Source organism: Macaca nemestrina, chromosome 16, assembly GCF_043159975.1.
Source record: "Macaca nemestrina isolate mMacNem1 chromosome 16, mMacNem.hap1, whole genome shotgun sequence".
Classification (NCBI taxonomy): domain Eukaryota; kingdom Metazoa; phylum Chordata; class Mammalia; order Primates; family Cercopithecidae; genus Macaca; species Macaca nemestrina.
Window position 1 is genome coordinate 88956708 of NC_092140.1, and position 26594 is coordinate 88983301.

General features: G+C 37.6%; 1 protein-coding gene across 4 annotated transcripts in view; it reads left to right on the top strand.

Annotated features, from left to right (window-relative positions):
- Positions 1 to 26594, top strand: part of LOC105486048 (transient receptor potential cation channel subfamily C member 4) — a 225385-nt gene that overhangs the window by 191540 nt on the left and 7251 nt on the right. For 2 of the 4 annotated variants that reach the window (XM_071081461.1, XM_011748736.3), the window contains 3 exons: positions 3434 to 3747; positions 12157 to 12352; positions 16415 to 16624. In XM_071081461.1, the coding sequence (XP_070937562.1) occupies positions 3434 to 3747; positions 12157 to 12352; positions 16415 to 16624 (720 nt within the window). The remainder of the gene's footprint in view (positions 1 to 3433; positions 3748 to 12156; positions 12353 to 16414; positions 16625 to 26594) is intronic. The other 2 variants (XM_011748735.3, XM_011748738.3) reach the window with 1 other exon arrangement.

Below are 26594 nucleotides of genomic sequence, written 5' to 3' on the forward strand. Positions count from 1 at the left end.
CAGACAGTACAATGGAGAATAGGGCTGTTAGGTGAGAAGTCTCAGCTGGAGATGCAGAATTGAGAATAATCACTGAGAGTTGAAATCCTGGAAAACACCCAGGGAGAATGTGTAGAATGAGAAGAGAGGAGGCTTGAAAAGTGAACTCAACTTCTAAGGGGCAGGTGAGATTGAGGAACTTCCAAAAGAGACTGAGAAGAGGCCACTCAAAGACAAACATGCAAAGATGAAAAGTGAAGGTAGGTTTTGTAAATTGCTCTTAAATAGCAGAGCCAAAGACATTTTTTAAAAATTCAAATTAATATTTTAATTCCTAAGAATAGGTGTGGAAAATTCGTTAACTGATTGAAGAATTACAATTATTTGCTACAAATTCAAAGAATGTTACAATTTGTCAGCATTATAACAAACACTTTGTTAAATGATGACTACGGGCGAGGTAGCGGCACCTGTAGTCCCAGTTGGGAGGCTGAGGCAGGAGAATGGCGGGAACCCGGGAGGCGGAGCTTGCAGTGAGCCGAGATCGCGTCACCGCACTCCAGCCTGGGCGACAAAGCGAGACTCCGTCTCAAAAAAAAAAAAAAAAAAAAAAAAAGAAAGAAAGAAAAAACTTAGGAAAATGTCTATGTGAAGGATGGGATAAAAATTTCAAAAAGCAAAACTTAGAATAAAATCAAGAGATAATTGCTTCATATTTATATCTCTTAATCCGTGACAGGATATGAGGTTTTTTGGATCAGAGAACAGATAAATTATTTACTTACATAGCAAACTTAGCATCGGTTCCCCATCCCCCAGTCCCCAGTGGGGGACCTAGTAGCCAGCCGTACCCTGTGTATACAGGGGTTGTACCCCAGGAGAGGAGGTTGGAAAATATGTGTCTTAGAACTCATACCGTGCAGCTGAGCCAGCTGCCTCTCTTTCCCCTGGAGAAGAAAAGAGAAAGACTTCAACTAAAGTAAATAAATGGTCTCTGGGGAGGCAAAAGTCCCTAGGTTTATTATTCTGAGTGTAAGCACATAGCTTCTGGGAGGATGATCCTAAGTGTCTCAGGAGTTTCCCATCTTTAACTTCCAATGGTTCTTTGCCATTCAAACATCCTTTAACCCAGATGCCAGCAATGTTTTGCCTAAAGCTTTGACCTTGTATAAAGTGAATATATTCATGTAGCACTTTTTCCTGGCCTTGACTAGAAGCGCTAGACTATGAAATCAAGTTAAATAATCACAATGGCGCAGAATCTGTAAAAATGGAAAACCTTCCTCTTAGGATTTTTTTTTTTTTTTTTTTTTTTTTTTTTTTTTTTTTTTTAGTCTCAGCTGAGATAATTTACCAAGAAGGGCTCTTTTCACAGTAGGTCCGTAATAGAGCTTGACCCAGTCACAATGTGATGATGGGTCCACATCCCACCTGACCTGGATGTGAAACCTAAAGCACTGCACAGCATCTTTCCTAGATTTGAAGGACTTTTAAACCTTTGACAACACATCATCTCTATCCATTCCTAGCCTCAGGAGCCCCAGACAGAATTCATCACTTCCTCTTCCCTATTCCCACTGCACTTTGTGTTAATCTCTTAGAGCATTTTTATTATAATTAGTTGTGCCTGTCTGCCTCACTGGACTAGGAATACTTGACAGGAGAAAATATTTCTTGAGCACCCATGATATTCAGGGCATTGTGTTAAATGTTGTAAGAAGTTCAAGAAAATGATTGCATTCTTAAGAATACTTCTTGTTTCATTTTTTGTATATCTTGAAATACAGTCCTGAGCTATATTAGGTTAAAGGAAGAGAAATTGAATTAGCCATCAACATAGGGGGATATTCCTCAACTATAAATATTTATGAGCTGATTCTATAGTTGATAGAATTAGCTATCAATTATAGGGGGACAGCTATCACTATTTATGGACTTAAATGTGAGTGTCTTTAAGAGAGAAGTGAGGAAAGGAAGGAGAATGTGATCTTGGTGTTTGAAGGAAAAGGTGGCGTCATACATAGCGAGACTAAGAGCAGAGAATTAGGTAATGTTTAGTATCTAACTTTCACTCTGACACTTGTCATAATGAAAGAGAAAAACATCTTAGCTTTTTTTTTTTTTACATCTTCAGTAATTAGCTATTTTATGCGGAAGCTATGTGTGGGAATGTTCAAGAACATTTATCGGGATTTAAAAATAGAAAATAATTTTCTTCTAGTTCAAAATTGATTGTTTTGCACCGCCAGTCAAGCAAGAGTCTGAGTGTTGAATAAGATCAGGAGCCTATAATACATTTTCTCCCCAGAGAGATTAAAAAATACTATCTATTAGTTTCAAGGAGAATTAATTGATTCACATTTGTAAAGGTCTTTGATGTAAAATGTGCTATAAAAAGAATAAAAAACATTCTGTGGAACTCAGAGTAGCACTAACTTTCTTTTCATTGGAAAAATATCTTGGTTGTCTAGATATATTTTTCAGTGATGTGTATGAAGCAAATAATTCAATTTATTGTTCAGTTCTAATACAGATTTAATTACAGATTTTCATACTGCAATATTTCAAAAAGGATATTCGACCCTTTTTTTTTTTTTTTTTTTTGAGATGGAGTTTTGCTCTTATTGCCCAGGCTGGAGTGCAGTGGCGTGATCTTGGCTCACCACAACCTCCATCTCCTGGGTTCAAGCAATTCTCCTGCCTCAGCCTCCCCAATAGCTGGGATTACAGGTTCCCGCCACCACGCCTGGCTTTTTTTTGTATTTTAGTAGAGACGGGGTTTCTCCGTGTTGGTCAGGCTGGTCTCAAACTCCTGACCTCAGGTAATCTGCCCGCTTCCGCCTCCCAAAGTGCTGGGATTACAGGCATGAGCCACCATGCCCGGCTTCGACTCTTTAAAAAAAAAAAAAAAAGGATACAAATTTACCTCGATAGTACACAGTTAAATTTTATTTTGCTCTTTGTATGTTTCAATATCAGGATAATTCAAATCTGACATTTTAATTAACCTGCTTACTTTTTAAATAATTGCTGGTCAAAGTTTAATGTAGCAATTTTTTTCTCAAATCACATATTTTACCTACTTAAGGAACATTCAGATAAAGGTTATATTTCCTATATATTAAATGTAAAAAATTAGCAATTCAATGACTGCCGGGATGATTTGTAAGTTAGGTTGTATTTACATTTAGGACATAGCAGAGAGGAAGCACTGATGGGTTTTGCCCATACTGGTCATTTCTGTTTCCATAGCAACAGACCGCCACTTCTACTCATTTGTATGTAATTTGTATCCTACATGTGTTCCTCTAGAATTGGCAAGTGTGTTCAAAAATCAAAAACAAGGTCATCAATTATTTAGTTCAAAATTTAATAGTTTACCTTCTGGGTCTGACCTTGATATATTTATATGCATGTGTTGGTTTTACTTTCCCTTTGTTTCTGTTTTCTCCAGTACAGTGCCCTTAATCCACGAGAATCATGGGACATGTGGCATCCCACTCTGGTGGCAGAGGCTTTATTTGCTATTGCAAACATCTTCAGTTCTCTGCGTCTGATCTCACTGTTTACTGCAAATTCTCATCTGGGACCTCTGCAAATATCTCTGGGAAGAATGCTCCTGGACATTTTGAAGTTTCTATTCATATACTGCCTTGTGTTGCTAGCATTTGCAAATGGCCTAAATCAATTGTACTTCTATTATGAAGAAACGAAAGGGTTGACCTGCAAAGGCATACGATGTGAAAAGCAGAATAATGCATTTTCGACGTAAGTCTAATAGACATTTCTACTGGTAATGTTGTACAGCATTTAGAGTGCACCACATCACAAACTTGAAAAACCTATGACAAATGGTTATAAAGAAAATGGGGAATTAAAATTATACTTAATGCAGAAAACAGAATTCATGTGGCTTTAAATAGAAATGAAAACTACCGACAGGAAAAAGAATACCTGGCACATTTATTTTAAATTTTAGTAAAATCATCTTTCCTTGTAAATGACTTCATGAAAAAGAAAGCAATAGATACTATTTTTTTAGATGTAGAATCGAAAAAGGTAACCTAGGTACTATGAAAGCTTACAAGTACATTAAAAGATAGAATATATGTAAAACCACTCATGTTGGAAAATTCAAGTAGGTTTCAATGTTTCCTTATGTGTTTCCCAGGTACTAAAGTCCATTTACATATCTCTTTCATTCTCTAGTTTCCTACACAAAAACTTAAGCATCTAAAAATAGTGCAAATGGAAATCTAAGACTAATCTAGCCATTATTGCCATGCACACAACACTCTCTGTGCCCTTACAGCTGGATGAGCAATAGACACTGTCTATTGTCAACTCTCTTCAGTTATTCTCATAACAGGCTTTGCTAACAGCACACAGCTTCATGGGCACTGTGTTTGATGGTCACACAGCTCTCATAGGCTATTCCTCTATATATCTGTCCCATTTCCTTCCCACTGTGACAAACAGACGGTTAACTAGTAGGTGAATTAATAAGTGAAGTGATATTCCTCCACACAGTAACCACATTTGAATACACAGTCATTTTGTAGGTGACTTTAAAAGTCATACCTTATTCATGAGCCATCATAGAATCATGTATACTATAAGAGAGGATGGTAATTTCTCATGTAAGAAAAATTCAATATCACATGAACAAATTCACTTACAGCTAAAATGCTCTTGTTGATTTAATTCTACATCTGTTTTATCTTAGCCCCAATATTTAAAACTTCATTTTAATTATTCATCATCTTCTTATTTGCACATAATTTTTAAATGTCAGCCATTGATACCTCATTGTTTTCAGAAATAGATTTGATACATCCATGGATCTTAAATAAAACACATTTTTTTTTTTTTTTTTTTTGACAGAGTTTTGCTCAGTCACCCAGGCTGGAGTGCAGTGGTGTGATCTCGGCTCACTGCAACTTCTGCCTGCAGGGTTCAAGTGATTCTCCTGCTTCAGCCTCCGGAGTAGCTGGGGCTACAGGCACCCACCACCACACCTGGCTAATTTTTTTATTTTTAGTAGAGATGTGGTTTCACCATGTTGGCCATGGCTGTCTTGAACTCCTAACCTCAAGGGATCTACCTGCCTCAGCCTCCCAAAGTGTTGGGATTACAGGCGTGAGCCACTTCGCCGGCCTTCCAGCTCCATCTTGATCCTGTATTCCTAAGCAGCAGTTTCTTGACCTGACTGGTTCACTCAGTCTTGACATCTTCCCACTGCTCTCTTCTGACCCTGGGCAGGAGGAATTCAATGAAATCCCTTGCAAAAACATCCTCATAACTAGCATGGCCTAGAATGGCATCTCAGTTTTGATATCTGAACTTCTTTTCCTCCCCCACCCACCCACTCCCCCACCCCCGTCTCATTTGTGGTTCTTGACTTGCAACTCGGCCAGGGAAACCTGGATTAGAGATTTACAATGGTCAGATCCCACCAACCTCTTCCTTCATAAATGAGAGTTCTGCTCTAACTGTCTTTGTCTGTCTGCCAGCTGGTCTCCTGGATTTCTGATGGAGAACCCTTGTGAATGCTCTTTCACAACTTTCTTCTTACTTTACGCTGCATAACCTGGTGCAAACTTGCTTGCCAAAACCACCCCATCTGTTCCTGTTGCCATATCCTTCTGACTTCCTCCTTTGCCTTCCAGAAAGAACTTCCACACAGCATTTAAAACTGTGTTAACTCCTAGGTCCTCTTTATTTTGGGGGAAAAGCTCTGGTTCCCAGACCCAACCCTTCTCACCTATCTGATTCCTCTGCAATCAATAGGTTATACCTAACACTGTCATGATTTATGATCCCCTAAAATTCCTAGGAATTTCCTTGTTCCTAGTATTGGTTTCTTCGTAAGTAATAACATATTACAGACTAATCATAACATAAATCAAAGGAGATTATGGCCAGACAAGTAAGATGTAAAATACTTAATATAAATTCTATTCCAAAATCAAATATATTGGATTATTGGGATTATGTATTACTTTCGTTTGTCTATACCAATGGTTTCCTCTATTGTCATGAGAAGCAACATAATTACGTATCTTAAATACTATAGGCCTATATCATTCAACCCAAATAAATCAGTTATTGCCCTTGAATTATTTTTTCTAAATAATAGAATATAAATCTGCCAGCCACAAGTTAGTTTTTGCTTCAAGATATTGAAAAATTAAAGTATATATCAATAGCCCTTAGCATTAGGAAGCAGGAGGTCCTAGGCATAAGTCACCTATCCCTTGATGACTCTGTTTAAGCAAAACGGACATCAGTCACTGTCACAGGGTATATAGTGATACCGTTGGGGCCCCTGCTCTACATCTTACTTCAGTGCTTTCTTTGGTCTTTAATTTTCTTTTTGTAATTCTGTATGATTCATAAATTAAAAACTACCCACTATTTCTGAGACCTTATTCTATGTGAAGGTTAAAAATAAAATAATTCATATAAAGTACCTAACACGGTACATGTCATACAATGTCATCAAAAATGGTAGCTACTCTTATTATTGTCATGATTGGCAATGGTAGAGGATTATCTCTCACATACCTCTCATAAGGTTTCATCTCTATTATTCCTTCCACTCAGGTTCAAACTTTGTAGAAATTTTGAACCCAGTATTTCCCATTAGCTACCACTCCTGTTTCTCTCATTTCTTTCATCCAAGTAACCCTAAAATAAGCCTATGCAAGATATGTTATTTTCTCACCTCTCACTCAGACTTCATCCAATTACAATTTGGCTTCTGCTTCCATCATTCCACTAAAACTGCCCTAAAAATTATCATCTAGAGCCTTCTTATCACCATTAACTATGGACATTTATCTGCTCACATTTTACTTAATGTGTCTGCTTCATTTGACCCTGTTTAATGCTTCCCTTTTTGGAAATCTTGTCCCCTTTTAACTTCCATATTATTACCCTTTTCACTTCAAATCTTACTTCTCTAGCCTTTCTCACTTTAACCCTAACCCTAACTTTACTCTGATAATTTTTTATTTTCATTACTGCTTTTAAATAGTGGTATGTCTTAGCATACTAACCTGAGACCCTTTTAACAGCACCCCTATGAAAACTCATCTACGCTTTTGGAACTGGCTCTATATGTCTAAGACATGACTTCCATATTTATATTACTAACATCAATTTCTATCCTTGGATTGCACAATATATTCATCTGTCTATTAGACACCTCTCTTTACATGCCTCTTGAAGACTTACATTCAATCAAAGAGAATTTATCATAGTCTCTCTAAAACATATTCTTCCTCCTGCTTAATTCCTTTTCTTAGTCAACATGATCACAATCCACCCAGAAACTTACATCAAAAATGTGTATCTTATTCTAGATATTACCTTCTTCTCATCTCTTCCATGTGTAGTCAGTCAACAAATGTCTGTTCCCACTCTTATTATCTCGGCACTGTCTTCCCTTTGCTCTCCACTCATGCCCAAGTGTAAGTACCCCTGCCCCTGGTCTCTGCCTTATTTCATGTCTTCCATCTTGCTTCCTGAGTTATATTTCTAAACCAAAATCTGAGGGTCCTCTGTTTAAAGTGCCAAAATGGTTTCCCTATTGCTTACAGGACACTGCCACATTCTTTAGCTTGACGTTTTAGATCATTCATTGATCTGTCTGTCCCCTGCCTCCTGTCTTAGTCCATTTTTGCTGCAATGAAGAAATACCTGAGACTGGGTAATTTACAGAGAAAAGAGGTTTATTTGGTTCATGGCTCTGCACACTCTATAAGAAGCACAGCATCAACATCTGCTTCTGGGGAGGGCCTCAGGAAGCTTCCATTCACAGTGAAAGGCTAAGGGAAGCGGGAAGCAGGCATCACAGGGAGAAAGAGGAAGGAAGCAAGGGAGGGAGGTGCAGAGGTCTTTTCAACAATCAGATCTTGTGAGAACTCACTAATTGCTCCTAGAATGACACTAAGCCTTTTGTGAGAAATCCATGATCCACCACCATCACTCAAACACATCCTTCTATGCCCCACTTTCAATATCAGGGATTACATTTCAACATGGTATTTGAAGGAGACAAACATCCTCTGTATCACTTCCTTTTCTTGTCTCATCTTTCAATCCCCCAGCAATACTTTACTCTTCAATATTTCCTGATGGATTATAAATATAAATCTCCAAATATGTCTTTTCTTCTCTTATTCGAGAATGTCCTTATTCTGTCCTTCCATTTGGCTTTTTTTTTTTTTTCCAAATCCTACCTCAGATATACCTTTTCCAGGAGGCCTTTTCTGATCTCCCTAGCTGCGAACACCCAGTGTCAGGCTGTGATCCATGTCTTCTATGTGACTTCATGCCGTTTCCCACCAGTGAGCAGATACTTCCTTCTGCTCCTTTCCAGGTTATTCTCTCAATACCCTGAGAAGAACTGCATGTTACCAAAAGATACAGAGTATTTACTTGTTGAAACTCCTCTATGTGCAATTTTAAGCTATTAGCCCCTGGCAAGGTACTCTCTTATGAAGAGAGGAGCACAGGCTTTGTGACAGGTATTGTCTCATTAAGCAAAACCCTTTTATATTTGTTGGAGCTGTATTCCTAATAGTTGTAATTGGCCAGTTGGAGTCATACATTATTTTAATATTACATTCTTGCTTGTAAGCTAAAGATAAAATATTCAGATGAATTTTTATTAATTTATGTTTGCTCATTGTTTTAGTCCCATGGGATAGAGGAAAACTTCAACGGTGGAATATATTACGTTTTACACATTCAATTTTTCTGGCTGTAAATATATAATCAGGGAAACAAGCTAATTATATAACGTACATGTTGAGCAATACATTCAAAGCAAGAGACAAAATGTTATCATTAGGAAGGCAGGACCTCGGTCCACCCAGACAGACTGTTAGAATTTAGTCTTTGACCCAAGTTTTGTACTAAATGTCACTTAAATAAATTGTAGCATTATCTTGGAGAGCTTTCAGTTCATATCTTACCACAGAACAAGAAAAATATTAGTCACATAAAGGCATTCTGAGATGTGATGCTTTAAGTAAGGATCCTTCAATTTATGGGCAATGTTGGTCTCAATAGTTTTGGGAATTAATAATGAAAAAAACATTTCTGAAAGCAATGGCTTTGAAATGTTAACCCAGACCGATTTTTTAAAAATCCACCTATTATCTGAACAATTCATTGAGAAACACTTTAAGACCAGGGTCTTAATTCCTCTGAGAAGTAAATATATTTTAGTTAAGTGGAACTAGTCTTTAATCCTCACTATTGACTTATTCCACTGAAAGAAGGAAAATCAAAGAAAGAAAGAATCCATGAGTAATCATGAAATGTCACTTTATTTAGAATTTTCCCCTTTAAATTTTTTTCTTTCTTTTTTTTTTCCTTTTTTTTTTTTTTTTTTTTTTTTTGAGACGGAGTCTCACTCTGTCGCCCAGGCTGGAGTGCAGTGGCCGGATCTCAGCTCACTGCAAGCTCTGCCTCCCGGGTTCACGCCATTCTCCTGCCTCAGCCTCCCGAGTAGCTGGGACTACAGGCGCCTGCCACCACGCCAGGCTAATTTTTTTGTATTTTTTAGTAGAGACGGGGTTTCACCGTGTTAGCCAGGATGGTCTCGGTCTCCTGACCTCGTGATCCGCCCGTCTCGGCCTCCCAAAAAGTACTGGGATTATAGGCTTGAGCCACCGCACCCGGCCCCCTTTAAATTTTTTTAAACATCAATAAATATTTTGCAAAAGTGTTTACTAATATTTCCTAAGATTAGTAGTTAGTATTTAGACAGGAGCAAATGTGTACTATTCAAAATAATAAGCCGTTTATTCTGCATCATTGTTTTTATTTGAAAAAGAACCTGTAATGGGATTTATGTGGTAACATTTTATACAATATATTTTATAACTTATAATATTTAACTTATAACTTTCCTTAAATTGCTATTCATGTCAGGAAAACTAGCTGATTTTTATATGTATACTCACAGTGAGAAAATACACTATTTGGAAAGAAAGAATACAATTATTTCACATTAAATCCAAAGGACACTATGATTAATTTTAGAATTGTCTTTAAAGTTACTAAAAATAAAGAATTCATGGCCATGGGCCAAATTTACTTTTTCCTGAGAGACTTTCAAGGAGCGGCTTTAGTGGCCTTTGTCTAGGGCCGATGAGCCAGATTTAATTCTAATATTGTTGGAATCTGGCATCTGGGTTTTCCTCTAAGAATGAATGTACAGCATTCCATTTAAGAATCACAGTTTGGCTAAAGTTGATCAGATCAGTGCTCTTTCTGCTTCACAATAATCTGTTGTTCCATCGTTTTACAGTTCTAGAAAATAAATAGTTAATTTTATATCTTAAAACTAGTTGCTCAATTAAAAATACAAAATTTTTTACCTTTTTAAAAAAGCAGTTTTCATCCTGAATGCCAATTAGGCATATTTAGTTACAATCTCCTGGTTATGTGCATCAGAATTCATGGCTTATTTCAAGTAACAAGCATTTTGCTATAAAAATCATGCACAGAATTATAGCCCTTCAATCTTCTGAGTAAGGGTTTATCTTTGCAAGGGCAGAGCCTAGAGCAAGCCCCAGCTTTAGGAAGAGCCGGAGTTGACATAGTGCTGGGCCATGGGATTGTTACTCTGTGTGTCAGCATTAAAGTGAGTCAGCTACTTCATCCTTATTCCGAGTTTACTTATTGTCTGGCTTATTCATCCTCCATTCTCTGTTTCTTAGTTTGTGCTGTCTCAGACCCTTGGCATCCTGTCATTCCAGTGACTCTGACTCCACATCATAAACCCTGTCATCTCAACCCCTTTGGGCAATTATCTTGATATTTTTAAGGCAAACTTGTCTAGAGGAGAATTCTGATCATTTTTGCCTTAGTACATGCCACAGGCCACTGGCCTTATATGAATTGTCTGTCCTTGGGTCACTTGACCATGATTGACTTAATCCACAGAGACATTGGCTGAGTAGCGCCAGAGTCTTACACCAGGACTATCTTTCCATAAAAGGGCATACAGGGGACAATGCTACTGGGGCTGAGAGTTGCCAGAAGCCATAATTGACTTGGTTCTGCAACACCATTCCAATCTAATGCTAATCTCCCGACAGACGGAAATCCTACCCCCTTAGTTATCATGCCTGGTATGAGAAGGTTTTCGTTTTATTTTTGTAATTTCAATAGTCTCATTTTAATGATTTATCAAGAAGTATGAAAGCTCTATTATCGTTTTTTACACTATATTAGTGTATTATTATGGTCCCTTTGAAACAAACAATTCTCCATTTGGGTTCAGATACTCCTCAGCTTATTTCATTTTTTGGAGCAAGTTATTTATTTTCAATAAAATAGCCAGAGCTCATTCATTGGCTAGAATAAATAAAATGTTCCTTGAAATACCAAAAAAACCAAAAACCCACCAAATTTTATTATCTAAGCATTCTGAGACTCTTTGCCATCTTACAAGATGTCCAATTTTAGTTGTAAACATGGAAATCTGTAATAATTATAATGTTCTCAATTCTCCTACAACCGAAGCAAAATCAGTAAAAGAACAGACTTTTTTAAAGCCTAAAATTTGGGATCTATCATTTCTTAGTGATGACTTAGTGCCCTAGGACAGAGATTGACAAATGTTCTATGAAAAGGAACAGATAGTAAATATTTTTGGTTTTCTGAGCCATATGTTCTCTGCTGTAACTACTTTCTTCTGCCATTGTAGCACAAACGAAGCTATAGGGAATGAATAAATGAATGAGAATGGATGTGTTTCAATAAAATTTTATTTATGGATATGGAGATGTGAATTTTACATAATTTTCATGTCACAAAATATCACTCTTTTTTTTTTCCCAACCATTTGAGAAAGTAAAAACCATTCTTAACTCAGTACCCATGCCACATTTGCCTCTCTCTGCCCTAAGAAACTAAATTTAGCTTTCAAAGCCCTTGGGAAATTTAAGTACACCATTTCTTCTAGTTTGAGGAAAAGAGTTTTCTTTCACTCTTTTTATCGTTTAATTTTATAATTGTCCTAAAAGGTTATTTTACTGTTGATATTAATGTTTAAGTTAATTTTATATATAATAGCGCCAAGCTTTATTGTTATATCTTATGTATAATTATTCCATTAATATAGCTATTAGTATCATTTTATCTTTATTACAGGTTATTTGAGACACTGCAGTCCCTGTTTTGGTCAATATTTGGACTCATCAATTTATATGTGACCAATGTCAAAGCACAGCATGAATTTACTGAGTTTGTTGGTGCCACCATGTTTGGGACATACAATGTCATCTCTCTGGTTGTTCTACTCAACATGTTAATAGCTATGATGAATAATTCTTACCAACTGATTGCTGTAAGTTGACCAGCTTTATTTTAATTCAATATTTCCTCTAGAATCTGTTGTTGTCAGCTATACTCCATCTTCTTACCATCATAAATAAAATCTATAATTAGCCATTGATGAGACAGATAAGAATTATCAATGGTTAATTTGAAATTTCTGAGCAGTAGCACCCTATATGTAGCTATAAGTTAATCTGATTTTGTCATGTTACACATGATTACAAAGATAAACCAAATCCATTTTGCCAGGCGGTCACTGGCTATGGGAAATAGTAGCTGAGATCTGACTTACAAACAAGCAGCTCATCTCTGTGCAGTGAACAGTAAGTTTTGCCTCCTGTCAGTCCATTTAACCTGCCACCCTCACATAAGCAAAGTCATTCCTGTAGGGGAAGATACAAAAGATAACCCAGAGAGGAGTCTGGGGAGGGGAGAAGTCATAGGATTGTCAATTTCTTAAAACTCAGGGAAAGCAATGTATTCAGAGAAGTAGTATTAAATTCTGTAGGATAATACACAATACATTTTTTGTTGAAACTCTGGAATCAAAACAACTTAGCATACGTTATTTACTTATTCATTCAACACATAATTACTTGGTACATACTGTGTTGCCCAGTACTGTTCTGGGCACCAGAAATACAGCAATGCACAAGAAAGACAAAGCTTGAACTTATTTGCTTGAACTTACATACTAGTGATATACGTCTCTGACCACTAGCAATAGGAGCAAATCAGAACCCTTAGTGGAATGAAATATAGTTAAGTCTTTCATATTTATACCTTAGACAAGTAGCATTTTATAAGCATAATTATAGTTTTCCCATTTTCTTCATAAATAACTACATTACATTATACCTTTGAATCTATGGTTAAATCTCTGAAGAGTTATTACTGTGTTTTTGTCAAGCAAAACTCTGAATTTTACTTCAGCTGTCTTTAAGGGGCACATTTTTCTCATAAGACACTCATCACTGATGAAAAACTGCATAGAACATGAAAATAGATGGTTTTTATTTACCGATTCACAGGCTAAAGTATTCCAAATGCATAAATAATTCCTCTGGAAATAGGTAGGTCCTAGGATTTGGAGGTTAATGTCCGAATTTGTGGATACTTTGGATTTCATTTAAGCATCTCATGATCTGAAATTTTTATAGACTCTAAATTTTTGTGTCAGAAGTTCTATATTCTCCTAATTAACATATTGCCAAAATGTGGGTTCTGTTTTCCAGAACATCAGCAACAACAACAAATTAGAAGTCCTTTAATTATCAAGCTAGATACAAGGAAGCTGCCAGCAATTTGGATTTTTTTTTTTTTTTTTTTTTTTTTTTTTGAGACGGAGTCTCGCTCTGTGGCCCAGGCTGGAGTACTGTGGCGCACTCTCAGCTCACTGCAAGCTCCGCCTCCCGGGTTCACACCATTCTCCTGCCTCAGCCTCCTGAGTAGCTGGGACTACAAGCGCCCGCCACCTCGCCCGGCTAATTCTTTGTATTTTTTTTTAGTAGAGACGGGGTTTCACCGTGTTAGCCAGGATGGTCTCGATATACTGACCTCGTGATCCGCCCGTCTCGGCCTCCCAAAGTACTGGGATTACAGGCTTGAGCTACTGCGCCCGGCCTGGATCTTTTAAAACATTAAATGTCCCAATTTCATCAAGAAGAAAACACTATTTAAGAATATTATGACTTTCTTTTATTGCTTCTTTGTGAGGTGTGCTTTTCTAGGTAACTTCATTACAGAGATGAGAATCATCTTCAACTCTCTATTTCTACTCAGCCCAAACCCTAACAGTATGGAGAACAAAACAGGCATTAAGCACCTGAGAAAGGTGTGATTCCAGGTCTCCATGCATGAAGCCTCCTTGAGGCATGAACATGCCAAGCATTGCTTTCCCCTGTTCTAGAATAGCAGAATATACTCTGGGTCCTTGGGTCCTTGGGTCAGTCGGTCCTTCCTTCCTTCCTTCCTTCCTTCCTTCCTTCCTCCCTCCCTCCCTCCCTTTCTCCCTTCCCTTTCTCTTTCTTTTCTTTTCTTTCTTCCCTTTCTTTCTTTTTTTCTTTCTTTACCTTTCTTTCTTCCTTTCTTTATCTTTCTTTCTTCCTTTCTTTATCTTTTACATTCTTTCTTTTTTTATTTCTTTCTTTTTTTTCTTGCTAACTGTAACTCAGAGTCATAGTTAAACCTTGAAAAACGAGGAAAATTTAACTGTTGAAAGGCAGAAGCAGTTATATAGGCCTCAACTAAAGCCTGTTTTCCATTCATTCATTTGTTCATTGATTAAATATTTATAGTGAACCAACTATATACCAGACATATGCTTAATTTTAGGGATACAAAGAATTAAAAAGTCCTGTTTTCAACAACAACAAAAAAATGATATAGTAGAGATAAAGAATCGATAAATAATTTCAATATTGAGAAAAGAAATTTGAGGATGTCATGAAAGTATGGAAGAGGGGACCTTGACTGGGGTTGGAAATAGGAGGCAGCTCAGGACTGGAGGCAGAGCAGGCTTCTGAGTAGAGAGGATTCTTAAGCCGAGTTTCAAATGTTGACTAGGAGTTAGAAGGTGAGTAGTGGAAGATGGATCTAGTCATCACCAGCTTAGAACTTTCTATCTCCAGATTTTCTAAGCACTATAGACTATGTTATAGACCCTCTTAAAATCCTAAATCATGAACAAAGAAAGCACTTGCTTAGTGATTGCAATAAGATAACATAATTTGAGACTCTCTGGGAATCAGAGAATCAGAAGGAGCTATTCACAGGCCAATGCTTTATCTAAGTGATTGCCTTTTTATTTCCTTGAGCTAGATCTACTGAGTCTCATTCTCTATGCCTGCAGGAAACAATATATACAATTCTCTTTACCAATGCAGCATAATCAGCCAGAACCGATAAGCTTGTTTAGAAAGAAAGAGAAAGGAAAGGAAGGAGAAATAAGAAAGGAAAGAAAGAGGAGGGGAAAAGGGAGAGAAACTGCAGCTTCTGTGTTCCCATTTATCAAACATTCGCTTAGCAACAATAAGGCCATGCAATTTCTAGCTCTGGTGATTCTTGTTCAAAGCACAATCTGTCCAGTATCTGGATTAAAACCCATGTTGCGCAGAGTAGAAATGTATGTATAACTTATTGATCAGCATACAGCAATTTAGGAATATCAAAATGAAACATAGTTGAAGATTATTCTCCTACTGTAAAATATGAGTTCGTGTTTATGATATTAACTGGTTACAATGAACTATTCTGAATTCTTAAAATGAATGTATGCCCAGTCTCTACCACCTCCTACTTCTCAGATTTTCTGCTTAAATCAGATTTATGGCTACATTTCTAAGAAGAGACTGGCCGCCCCAAATCTAATTGCCACAAATGTTCCAAAGTTTCCCCAAGAGGTTAATAAAGTGGAGTGAGTAATACATGATGAAGGGGATAGCCTCAGGATTGTGGGCAACCACTGGCCATACTGCTCTTTGGTGAAATCTGTCCAAAGTTAGGTCAAGATCCCATGGTGTGTCAGAGAAGCCCAACTCTACATTTATTAGGGGAACTTCTTTCTATGTTTATTTCCGTTGGCCAAAGGTGGGCAATAATATTCACATGAAAACATATCCAATAAGACTTTTCCTGGCAACACTGAAGGCTAAGCCATGAGCATCTGTGGAGGTAACATTAATCGAAACAGGAATACAAGGCTTTGGTTAAGACAGAAAGTCTATTCCTGAATCAAATGAAACTGCGCTAATGTGAGCCTACAGTGCAGAAGATGCAGGCTAATCTTCAAGTCATGACTAATTACTGCAGTCTTTTTAACATGGAATTATTTTAGATACCTGTTTCACTGAAGAAGGAAGTATGAGAAGTGACACAAGACCTGTGACTACTCTAGGTTAAGCCACCACCTGAAATGTTTAGATGACTATCTCTGGGAGTCAGTGGTGGTTTTAGAAGCAATTTAATTAATGTTCCAAGAGTCGCTTGAAGTCAGGTTACAGGCTGTCTGTGAAATTTATGGTACCTTATTAATTAAGGAACCTGTCATCAGTTGTCATGTTCTCCTGTTCAGGACCATGCAGATATAGAATGGAAATTTGCACGAACAAAGCTTTGGATGAGTTATTTTGAAGAAGGAGGTACTCTGCCTACTCCCTTCAATGTCATCCCGAGCCCCAAGTCTCTCTGGTACCTGATTAAATGGATCTGGACACACTTGTGCAAGAAACAGATGAGAAGGAAGCCAGAAAGTTTTGGAACAATAGGGGTAAGAACACAGCATGTTAGTATTACTCTTTTTCTAAATTGTGTATTTGAATATATTTGTAGTCTTTAATGAACATGTTCAGGTTCAGGTCTTTAGCCTTTTTGTTCTTACCGACTGCATGTCATGAACATTTATAGCACATCTCCCATGACCAAGGCAGTGTCTGATTAACTAGGATTTCTTCACAAGTGCATTTCCTGCATTGAGGGCAGTCACTGCTATTTTAATAGAAGTTCCACTCTTCACACAGCCCTCAAGTTCTGCTAGCCAAGGATGGGGAACTAGCATACTCTGTCTTAGTGCCTTGACTTCTAGGTCTTTGCAGAATGTGACAGCAGGTTATTTGTGGCATTTATTCCTCATTGTCTGTTTCCCCCTCTGGATTGTATGCTCCATGAGGGCAGGGCATGTGTTTTAGTGACCTCAAATTCCTCGTGCCTAACATAGGTCCTTACACGGAGCATTTTATGCTTGATAAGAATTCTCAATTAAATGATTGACTGAATATTATAACTTAAATATGCTGTGCCAACTGTCAACTGTGATTCCAGAACATGTTTAATTACTCAATATGTTGCGTCTACTCCCTATCATATTAGATGCCAAGAAGTTAGGCATCTAAATATACATATATATATATACACACACACACACAGAGAGAGAGAGAGAGACTGCTCAGAACCATGCTCGTGGTAAACTGGAAGATGATATTTCCCTTTCCTCATTTTAGAAGTCAAGGTTTCAAGCAATTCCAGCAGAATATACATCACGTTAAGCTTTTGGTCCAGCCATACCATTGACATAAGACAAATCATTCTTCATGCCTTCCTCCCTTTGCGTTCTAATTTTGAAAGTTCTCATAGTGATGTTTTGGGAATTAACATACTGATACTCATTAGTCACTTTGATCTTCTCAGGAAAATTGCTTTGGAAGTATTTGAAAATGTTGTTATATTAGGATTACCAAGTAATATTTGAGATTAATCAAAAATAAAAAATATTAATTTGTTTTCCATTTTATTTGACATGGTGTGTGACTGCTATGCCCTAAGAAACCCTTCCCACTCTTTCACTTCATTGCCTACCAGGCATTGTCATCAGCACCAAATGGAGCTTTCTCACACTGACGGTGGCATTAATTTTCCTCTCATCTCGGTAACAACTCTAATTAGAGAAATTGACTGGCAAGTGAATGTTACAAAGAGGTGATTAGGAGATGCAGTTATATTCTTTCCTATAAACTATTACCCATAGATTTGAGGGACTACAGTTTGTGAACTTATCTGACCTTAGAAACCAAAGTCAGATTGTGACAAAGCCTTATCCTGCCATCCTCATACTAATTTATGAACTTTAACACTGACCTTAGAAGGGAGGGAAATTATTCTCCTCCAAATATTTGACTTTTGTGTTAAAAGTCTTAGAATAAATGTAATAGCTTAGATTTAATAAGCAATTACTGCATGTGTTCCCCTTGCCATAACTGAACCAGAATTTGAGGAGTGGCAAGAGGTACGAAGGCATGGGTTCCATCTTTGAGGGCACCAATTTTAATGTGAGAGATACAGAAATAAAAACAGATATGTTATGCAATATATTTAACATTATCATACAGTCACATGTAAAAGGCTATGGGAAAAATGCAAGACATAATTAATGCTTCCCTTGCGGTAAACAGGACAAGATTTCAAGGAAGCCAGACTCCAGCTTACTCCTTTCCACATCAAACATACTTATCCTTTGTACCATCTCATCCGAAAATTTATAAGCATTTTTTAATCGATCTCAGAAAAGATAGTGATGATTAATGCTGTCATAATATACTACCTTTCATAAGAGTATTCTGATTTAAAAAGAGCTTCTGGGTCAAAAAAAAAACCCTACTCACCAAAGAAATGTGTATTTCATATTTTAATTTCAGGCAATGGCAGAGAAAATCTTGGTTTTTAAGATAACAGGAAACTTGTAACAAAACACAGGGTCCTGCTCTGATGTTTTAAGCGATCCATCTGTACTGCCAACAAAACGAATGGAGAACCAGACCAAAAGCTTGACTTCTGACCCTCCCTCCTATCCTCTCACTTTTGATTCATGGAAAGGATTATGTTGCCATCATTCTTTAGAAGCAAAGAGGAGCTCTCAGTCAATTGGCTTTTCTATTAAAGTAGTGATTCATTCTCAGAGTTAAACAGTTTTATTTGCTATATATTACTAGTCTCAAAAGGAACCCACACATTTCTCTTATATGTCTATCTCTATATTTGAATTTTTTGCTCCAAGCTGATGCACAGCAAAATAATTTGAAACTAATCAGAATCTCAAACCATTCCTTTTTTTTTCACTATTAATATTTTACTAACATTCAACAATGAGTATTTGGATGCTTTGGGAATTTATGCCAAAGGGGAAAATATTCTGAGTCATGTCTCTCTTTTCCACCAATCTAGAGCCTTGGGCAGGCACCAGTCCAATCAACATCAATGCTGTCTAAATTTACTCTTTCTCCATACTGCATTTCCAGAATGAAAAGAACATATGATTTTCGGATGCCTACTCTTAGTTGAGTTTTATACATTTTTTGTTTATATGAAAATAAATGATAAGTATAATTTATAAAGAAGTTCTTGCTTATAAAAGTTTAAGAAAGACTAGGCGCGGTGGCTCACACCTGTAACCCTAGCACTTTGGGATCATAAGGTCAAGAGGTAGAGACCATCCTGGCTAACATGGTGAAACCCCGTCTCTACTGAAAATACAAAAATTAGCTGGGCGTGGTGGTGGGCACTTGTAGTCCCAGCTACTCAGGAGGCTGAGGCAGAAGAATCTCTTGAACCCGGGAGATGGACATTGCAGTGAGCCGAGATTGCACCACTGCACTCCAGCCTGGTGACAGAGCGAGATTCCGTCTCAAACAATAAATAAATAAATGTATAAGATAAATGAGATATACATTAAGATGGTTGTATTATTAAAAGAGGGGTTAACTGAGAAAGTGATATGAAAAGTATTTAATTTTTTCGTGAATTGATTTCAACTTGGTTAATCCTCCTGACAGTTTATTAGGTGTACATACAAAGACAATGAGATACACAAATAGCCATTAATTAAAAGGTGACATTTAAGGAACAGTAACAGTCACTTTGTGAAACCAGCACATGGCTTAGAATATACCATTATACCCCAAAGCGATCTTATATATCATTTAGCTCAACCGTTTCTTTTAAAAGAGAACCTGTTTACTTTGCCCATTGTCTGAGGGTCTCTTAGAGACAGAGCAGGGGAAAAATGCCGGGTCTTCCGTTTTCCAGCTCAAACTGCTTTCCATTGCCCTCTCTTACTTCCCTGAGAAGTCTGGTGAGCATGCAGCAGTACCTTCCCTGTTGTGTCTTTTGATTGTTCTCAGCAGCCTTTGCAAATCCTATCATCATTGTTTTCAGCTGCCTCTTAGACGCCTGTATCCAGAATCCCTTGTTTACCAGGCTGGTTTACCTTCTGCCCTTATCCTCAACCTGCTTATCTTTATGCTGCATTTTTGAAGCAGAAAATTAAAGCCACACTGCAAGTGAATTCATTCTTTGAAGTATTTTTCTGTAACCTTCCCATTTGTAGTTCACTTGCTGACACTCGTCACCCAGCCTTTGCGTAAACATCACCCTGGTGCTCATTCCATTCACGTTCCCAGGAAATGCCTGGGAAACCAGTGCTCTTCAGGGTTGCCACACTGGCCACTCTCTAGGAGCCCATTATTGATGATCTTATCGTGCTATTTACTGCGTCCTAGTAATACTGATACAACTAGCTCTGAAAACTCATTAACTCATATTTCTTTGTAACTCTGGACTGCATTTAATGGGTGTTTGGGAGTTCCAGGTAAATTAATCTTTCACTTTACTGCTTTGTGGGAGAACACGTAAGTGGAGCAGAAATGCTTTATTATTGAGCACAACATTTGTGATAGAAAGCAAACCCATTATTGAGAGATGCTTCATCTCTGGACTATTAAAAAAACCATGAAAGCAGCCTACCCAAATAAGAAACACACTCTAACTTGTGTTTTTTGATATTGCTTCTTGTCAAGTGTTTTAACCTAATTTTATCAGCAAATACCCTTCTTGTTATTAAAGCATTCGTTCTCAAATTTTATAGCATACAAGAATTGTCAGGAGTCTCCATTTTAACAAGCATTTCCAGTTTATAACTTTAACTGGACATTTCTATTCAAGACAGCATTGGTGTTTACCACAATTTGTTTTGAAGTTTTTGAATCTTTAATTTGTGTGAGTACATAGTAGATCTGAGCTATTTAAACTAAAACAAAACCAGGTTTCCTGCTGTTGCTCCAAAAGTCCCGATCCATTTAATTCAAGTACAAAGATGCTATTATAATACAGTACTTCCCCAAAGCATTTAATTAATGTGAAACATATTTAATGCCACAGACTAGGTTTCTAAATGAAATGTTTACATTTATTTGTTAGTATACCAGACCAAAAAAAATACTAGCTCTTTCAATAAAATCATAAGAAATGTTTTTAACTTCCTTAGTTTTATGTCTTCCACTTTTTGGTTTTCTCTCAAGCACATGGTGAGAAGAACAGGAGGCATGATGATCTCTGGCAGATCACTGAGCATCACTCAGCCCTGAGATACAGGTGGAATATTCGAGCCTGACTAGTTGCCACAGAAATATGCCCAGTTAAGTCACTGCAAATGAATTAGAAACTGTGAATAGATTAGCAACAGCTATCATCACTAAAGAAAAAATGCTCGTAGTACATGCCTCTCAGACTTCATTTATAGTGGCAATTTGTCAAAATGTATTGCTCCCTAATCTTTAGGACACTCAGTAGGCCTAATGACAAATCTTACAGATATGACAACTTTCATCCATGAGGATCTCCAGATTTCCTAAATTACTGCTGCAAGATTTGTTGGCAGGGCCTTTTGATGAAACTTTATTTCCCCGTTGGGGATATATAGAAATTAATTGCTTGATATTCTTGGTATTTCAAGAGTGAGTTCCTGAATATTTGGTTTGATGATACAACATTCAGACATTTCACATGAATTATTTTGATATGCTTAGAAAATGTGTTCATGAAAAACAGTAAGCAGATGTATGCTATAAGGGTAGAGAAAGACTGTTTATAGAGAACAATATGTAGATCCATCTGCAAAGAAGTCAAACTGCAAATTTTGTAAAGGGATCACATCGCAGAATGCCCCTTGCCTTTTTAGTTTTCGTGAAAGGAGAAGAACACAGCAAGATGCATGGCTTAAGGAATTCAAGGAGCAAAGCAAAGACTAAAAGGCATAATTCATGGGCTTAAAATTCACTGCTAGACCAAAACCAGAGTGGAAATGAGAGAAAACAGCACTGAAAATTGACAGCAGGGACTAGCTACATGAAGTGAGCGTGACATTCTACATAGTGGACCTGGAGAGAACTGGAGATAAGAGTGAGAAAATGTCACAGCTCACTCTCCAGAGACCTCTCTTTTCTAGCTGCAAAATCTTGCCTGCTCTAAAGGAACCTGACACTTCTATTGAAATCCCAGAGTTTCCTTGCAGCAGCAGCGGTTTTTCACTAGATGGTCTTTCTCCTTAACATGAGTTCTCTGATCCAAACGCTGCCATTGTCTTGTCCTAACAGATCAGGAGAAACCTGCAAACTGTGAATTATGCTAATGTGGCACACAGGTATGCCCCCATCTTCTCCTTTAAAGCTACCTTGCCAAGGAACATTCCACACACAGTCTATTGACTTCTGATGTAGTTTGCAAAGGAAAGTGTCAACTTAAAGAGCACTTCTTCCAAAATATTTTTCCTAGACACTCAGTTAAGGAAGAAAAGTCCTTGATTTGTCATATAGTCCATTTTTTCTGTCTTAAACACAACTCACAACCAATCTAGTTTAAAAAAAAAAAAAAAAAGCTGCAAAATGCAAGTTCCAGAAATTTCTTTCTTTCTTTTTTTTTTTTTTATTTCTGAGATGGAGTCTCATTCTCTTGCCCAGGCTGGAGTACAGTGGTGCTATCTCGGCTCACTGCAAGCTCCACCTCCTGGGTTCACACCATTCTCCCACCTCAGCCTCCTGCGTAGCTGGGACTACAGGCGGCTGCCACTATGCCCCCGGCTAATTTTTTTTTGTATATTTTTAGTACAGACAGGGTTTCACCATGTTAGCCAGAATGGTCTTGAGCTCCTGACCTTGTGCTCCACCCTCCTCAGCCTCCCAAAGTGCTGGGATTACAGGCGTGAACCACCACGCCCGGCCGCCAAGTTCCAGAAATTTCTATGTGATATTGTACACTCATTCACTGAGAAATTTTTTATTCCTAACACAGGTCTACCATGCTATAATTCTACCTAAGTTATTATTTTTAGATAACACCTAGTCAATGCAGATTACTCTGTCAAAGTTAATATGCAAATGGCTTGAAAGAAAATTAAATACCTATTTTCTTAGGTATTAAAGCTCAGTACCCACTTAGGTATTTTTTAATGAAATGGCTTTCATTATATTACTTTTAAACACAAATTGTTCATTTATCCTGTTCTTGGTCTTTTCCAGTGATAATTATAAGAAAAAATATCTTCTCTTATGGTAACAAATCCCTTTGAAGCTCAACTGACCTTTACCCAACAAAAAGTATATGAATATCCTAAATATCATTGATGGTAGTTCTATTGTATAATATTCAATGGTGTCACTAATTGCCAAAAATTATTGTGATGTTTATTGCAAAGAGTACATATATTACGAGTTGAATTCTGTGCCCCTTCAAAAAAGATAGGTTGAAGTCCTAACCACCCATACTTAGATTGTGACCTTATTTGGAAGTAAGATTATTGCAGACATACTTAGTTAAGGTGAGATTATACTGGAATAGGGTCATTGTAAGAACATGGCCATGTCAAGACCGAGACCCGAGAAAAACACCATATGAGATTGCAGATAGGCACTTGAAAGCCAAAGACCTCCAAGAATTAACAGCCACCACCAGAAGCTAGGAAGTCTCATTCCCACCTGATGCTGCTGCTAGATGACTATCAATGAAATTAAACTTTCATCACATGTCACTCAACTAGTCAAAATCCCCAAGTGCCTAGTAACCACCGGATTCATGTGCCATCTAAAATTCTACATTAACAGTCCATGCTAACTTCCCACTACAATCTCATCTGTATATTCCCAATAGCAAAGACTTTGCAACTATCGTGCCAGAAGTCTCCATAATGTGCCTCTCACTTTCTAACCCTAGCATACGTGCTCATCGTATTCCAATCGTCTGGAACACCTGTGCACCTCCCCTTGTCCAAATCCTATGATTGCTTCATGTCCCACGTAATACCCTATTCTCTATAAGAGGGCTGTTCTGGCTTCTTTCCTTCGCACAGTATTATCTCCTTCTCCCCTGTACTCAGTTAACACACTTACAGCACTTCCCGTGTTTTCTTTCGTATTTTGCCTTCATGTGTAGTCATTCATGATCTTGGCAATCCACCTTTTGGACTATAAGCCATTTAAGGGCAAAAATGTGCTTTATTCATCTCTGGTTTCTTACACTCTATTGCCATACACATGTAGTCACTTAATAAATCTACCTTAAATTAGCCCTACAAGTTAAGAGAGTTCTGGCTCCAAAATGGAGCCTTGAGACAAGCTGGCTTTACTCCCCACCATGGCAAACCAAACCCAAATATACAGTGTCAGGATTATCACCAGAAATATCCCAGGACTCAGATAGGAGGCAAAGCCCTTTCCAGGGGTCACAGAGAAATGAAAAACTCCTGGCACATGGTAAAAGAATCGTATTTCCGGCCAGGCACCATGGCTCACACCTGTAATCCCAGCACTTTGGGAGATTGAGGCAGGCAGATCACAAGATCAGGAGTTCGAGACCAGCCTGACCAACATGGTGAAATCCCCGTCTCTATTAAAAACACAAAAGTTAGCCAGGCATGGTGACATGCACCTGTAATCCCAGCTACTCAGGAAGGTGAGGCCGGGGAATGGCTTGAACCTGGGAGAACGAAGTTGCAGTGTGCCAAGATCACTGCACTCCAGACTGGAGACAAAGCAAGACTCCATCATATTTCCATATCCAGGTGCCCTTCCCTTCAATCTGCCTGGCACCAAGAATATAAACAATTTCTCCCAACTCATGGTTCCTGCACTGAAAAAACTGAGATCTGAGGTAGACAATCAGCTTCCCCAATATCTTGCATTTCCTAGAAGTAGGCTTCTCCTTGCCTCAACCCATGAAAATCATCCTGAGCCCCTGAAGAGAAATATCCCTGAGCTTAGCCAGAGACAAAGGCAAAGGAGGAACTCTCATCCCCAGGCCTGGAGACTCTGCTCTGTAACTTGACCAAAGGAGACGCCAAATCAGAGTGGCTCTTCAGTAACAACATGTTGTAGGAGGTGCATTCGTCCGCTGGGCAGGAACCCCTAGCCAGTGTTCCTTTTTGCTATGACCTCTGAATTTTCCTTTGAGTTTCTATATCAGTGCTCACATATGGCTGTCTCATTAACATCATAGCAAAAATTCAATGTCATGCAGAAAAGTTTGTAAAATTTTTGGGCTCCCCCAAAAGATGACTGCCTACAGAGTCTGGGTCACATCTGTCCAAATTTACCAGAACTATCCCCTTACTCTGTCACTTACATGCAAGTTTCCTACCTCTAAACCTCTCTACTGCCAAAGCTGAAGGTATCTAATGATTTAGCTGAAGGAAATGCTCTCCACAAGCATGAATTGCCATCAAAATCACGCAAAGGGACACAGTGAAATCTAAGTATATTATTTTACTTTCTCAGAGGTAATCGTAATATGTTTCCTGCTATGCACAAGCTTTGAGAATCAAGATATTTTAAAACGCTGTTAAATCATATTATTAATCAAAAAGGAAAACAAAATGCAAAGGACAAGAATTAACATTAGCTAGCGACAGATGCCATAAATCTCTTATCTCATTTAATCTTCAAAACTACCCGTGGAGTTTATCTTCACCCTGTAAAATAAAAAAATCAGGGAAGAGGGAGGATGTCAGAGTTAAACTCCCTGACTAGGCACAGTCAGCTTCAAACCCAGGTGTAACCCCTGGTACCATGTTCTTAACATCACACCACACTTTCTCCCAGAAAGTAAGGGCATAACGGTAATGATCACTAAACAGCCTATTCTGTCATGCTAATCAGGGAAACAGAGATTAAACAGATGAGAGCTCTATCAGCTGCATAATTTAGCATTAATTATTTGGTGAGTGCACTGCATTCATTTTGAGTTTTAGGTTCAGAAGATGGTTAACTTCATCCATTCCTATTTTTCTAGCCAGGATGTTGAAGTTCATTGCCTGATAAAATTTCATGCAACTAAAAAATAGTTTTGTGGTATTACCACATAATTATGGAGAATAATTGGTTGGCAAAAACAATGAACTGCATTAACTTAGTCTTAAACCTGGACTATAGAAACTGAATAACACCGGAAAGGTACATAGTGAACATTTTTAGTGTTCTTCTTTTTGAAAAGCTATTTTGATTTTTAAAATTTTTTCCCAAGAAAATTAACCTAGAATTATCATTTCAAATGTAGTCTTTGACCTTTTTGTATTTGTACTAAAAATTTGACTTTGGATGAGTAAGATTCTACTGAAGGAAAGACAGTTTGTACTCATTTTAATACTAAAATGTATCATGATAATTTTCACTTATTACTCATAATTTTCTGAATCTGTCATCCTCAATTGTAGTTTGATGCTAAAGAAATGTAAAGTTAAATCTTGACTTCTAACTGCTCTCTGTTGAAAATGTCTTTATTGGATTTTAGAAGGATAGGATTCTAAAACACAGTAGTGAAACGTTATAGAACCTCGAAACAATAAAAATTAAGTAGACTAAATTCTTTCTATATTAAATTGAGAGTTTCTAGCTACTTAAATAATGAAAATCAGATCTCTGTTATAATATTTAGGGTGA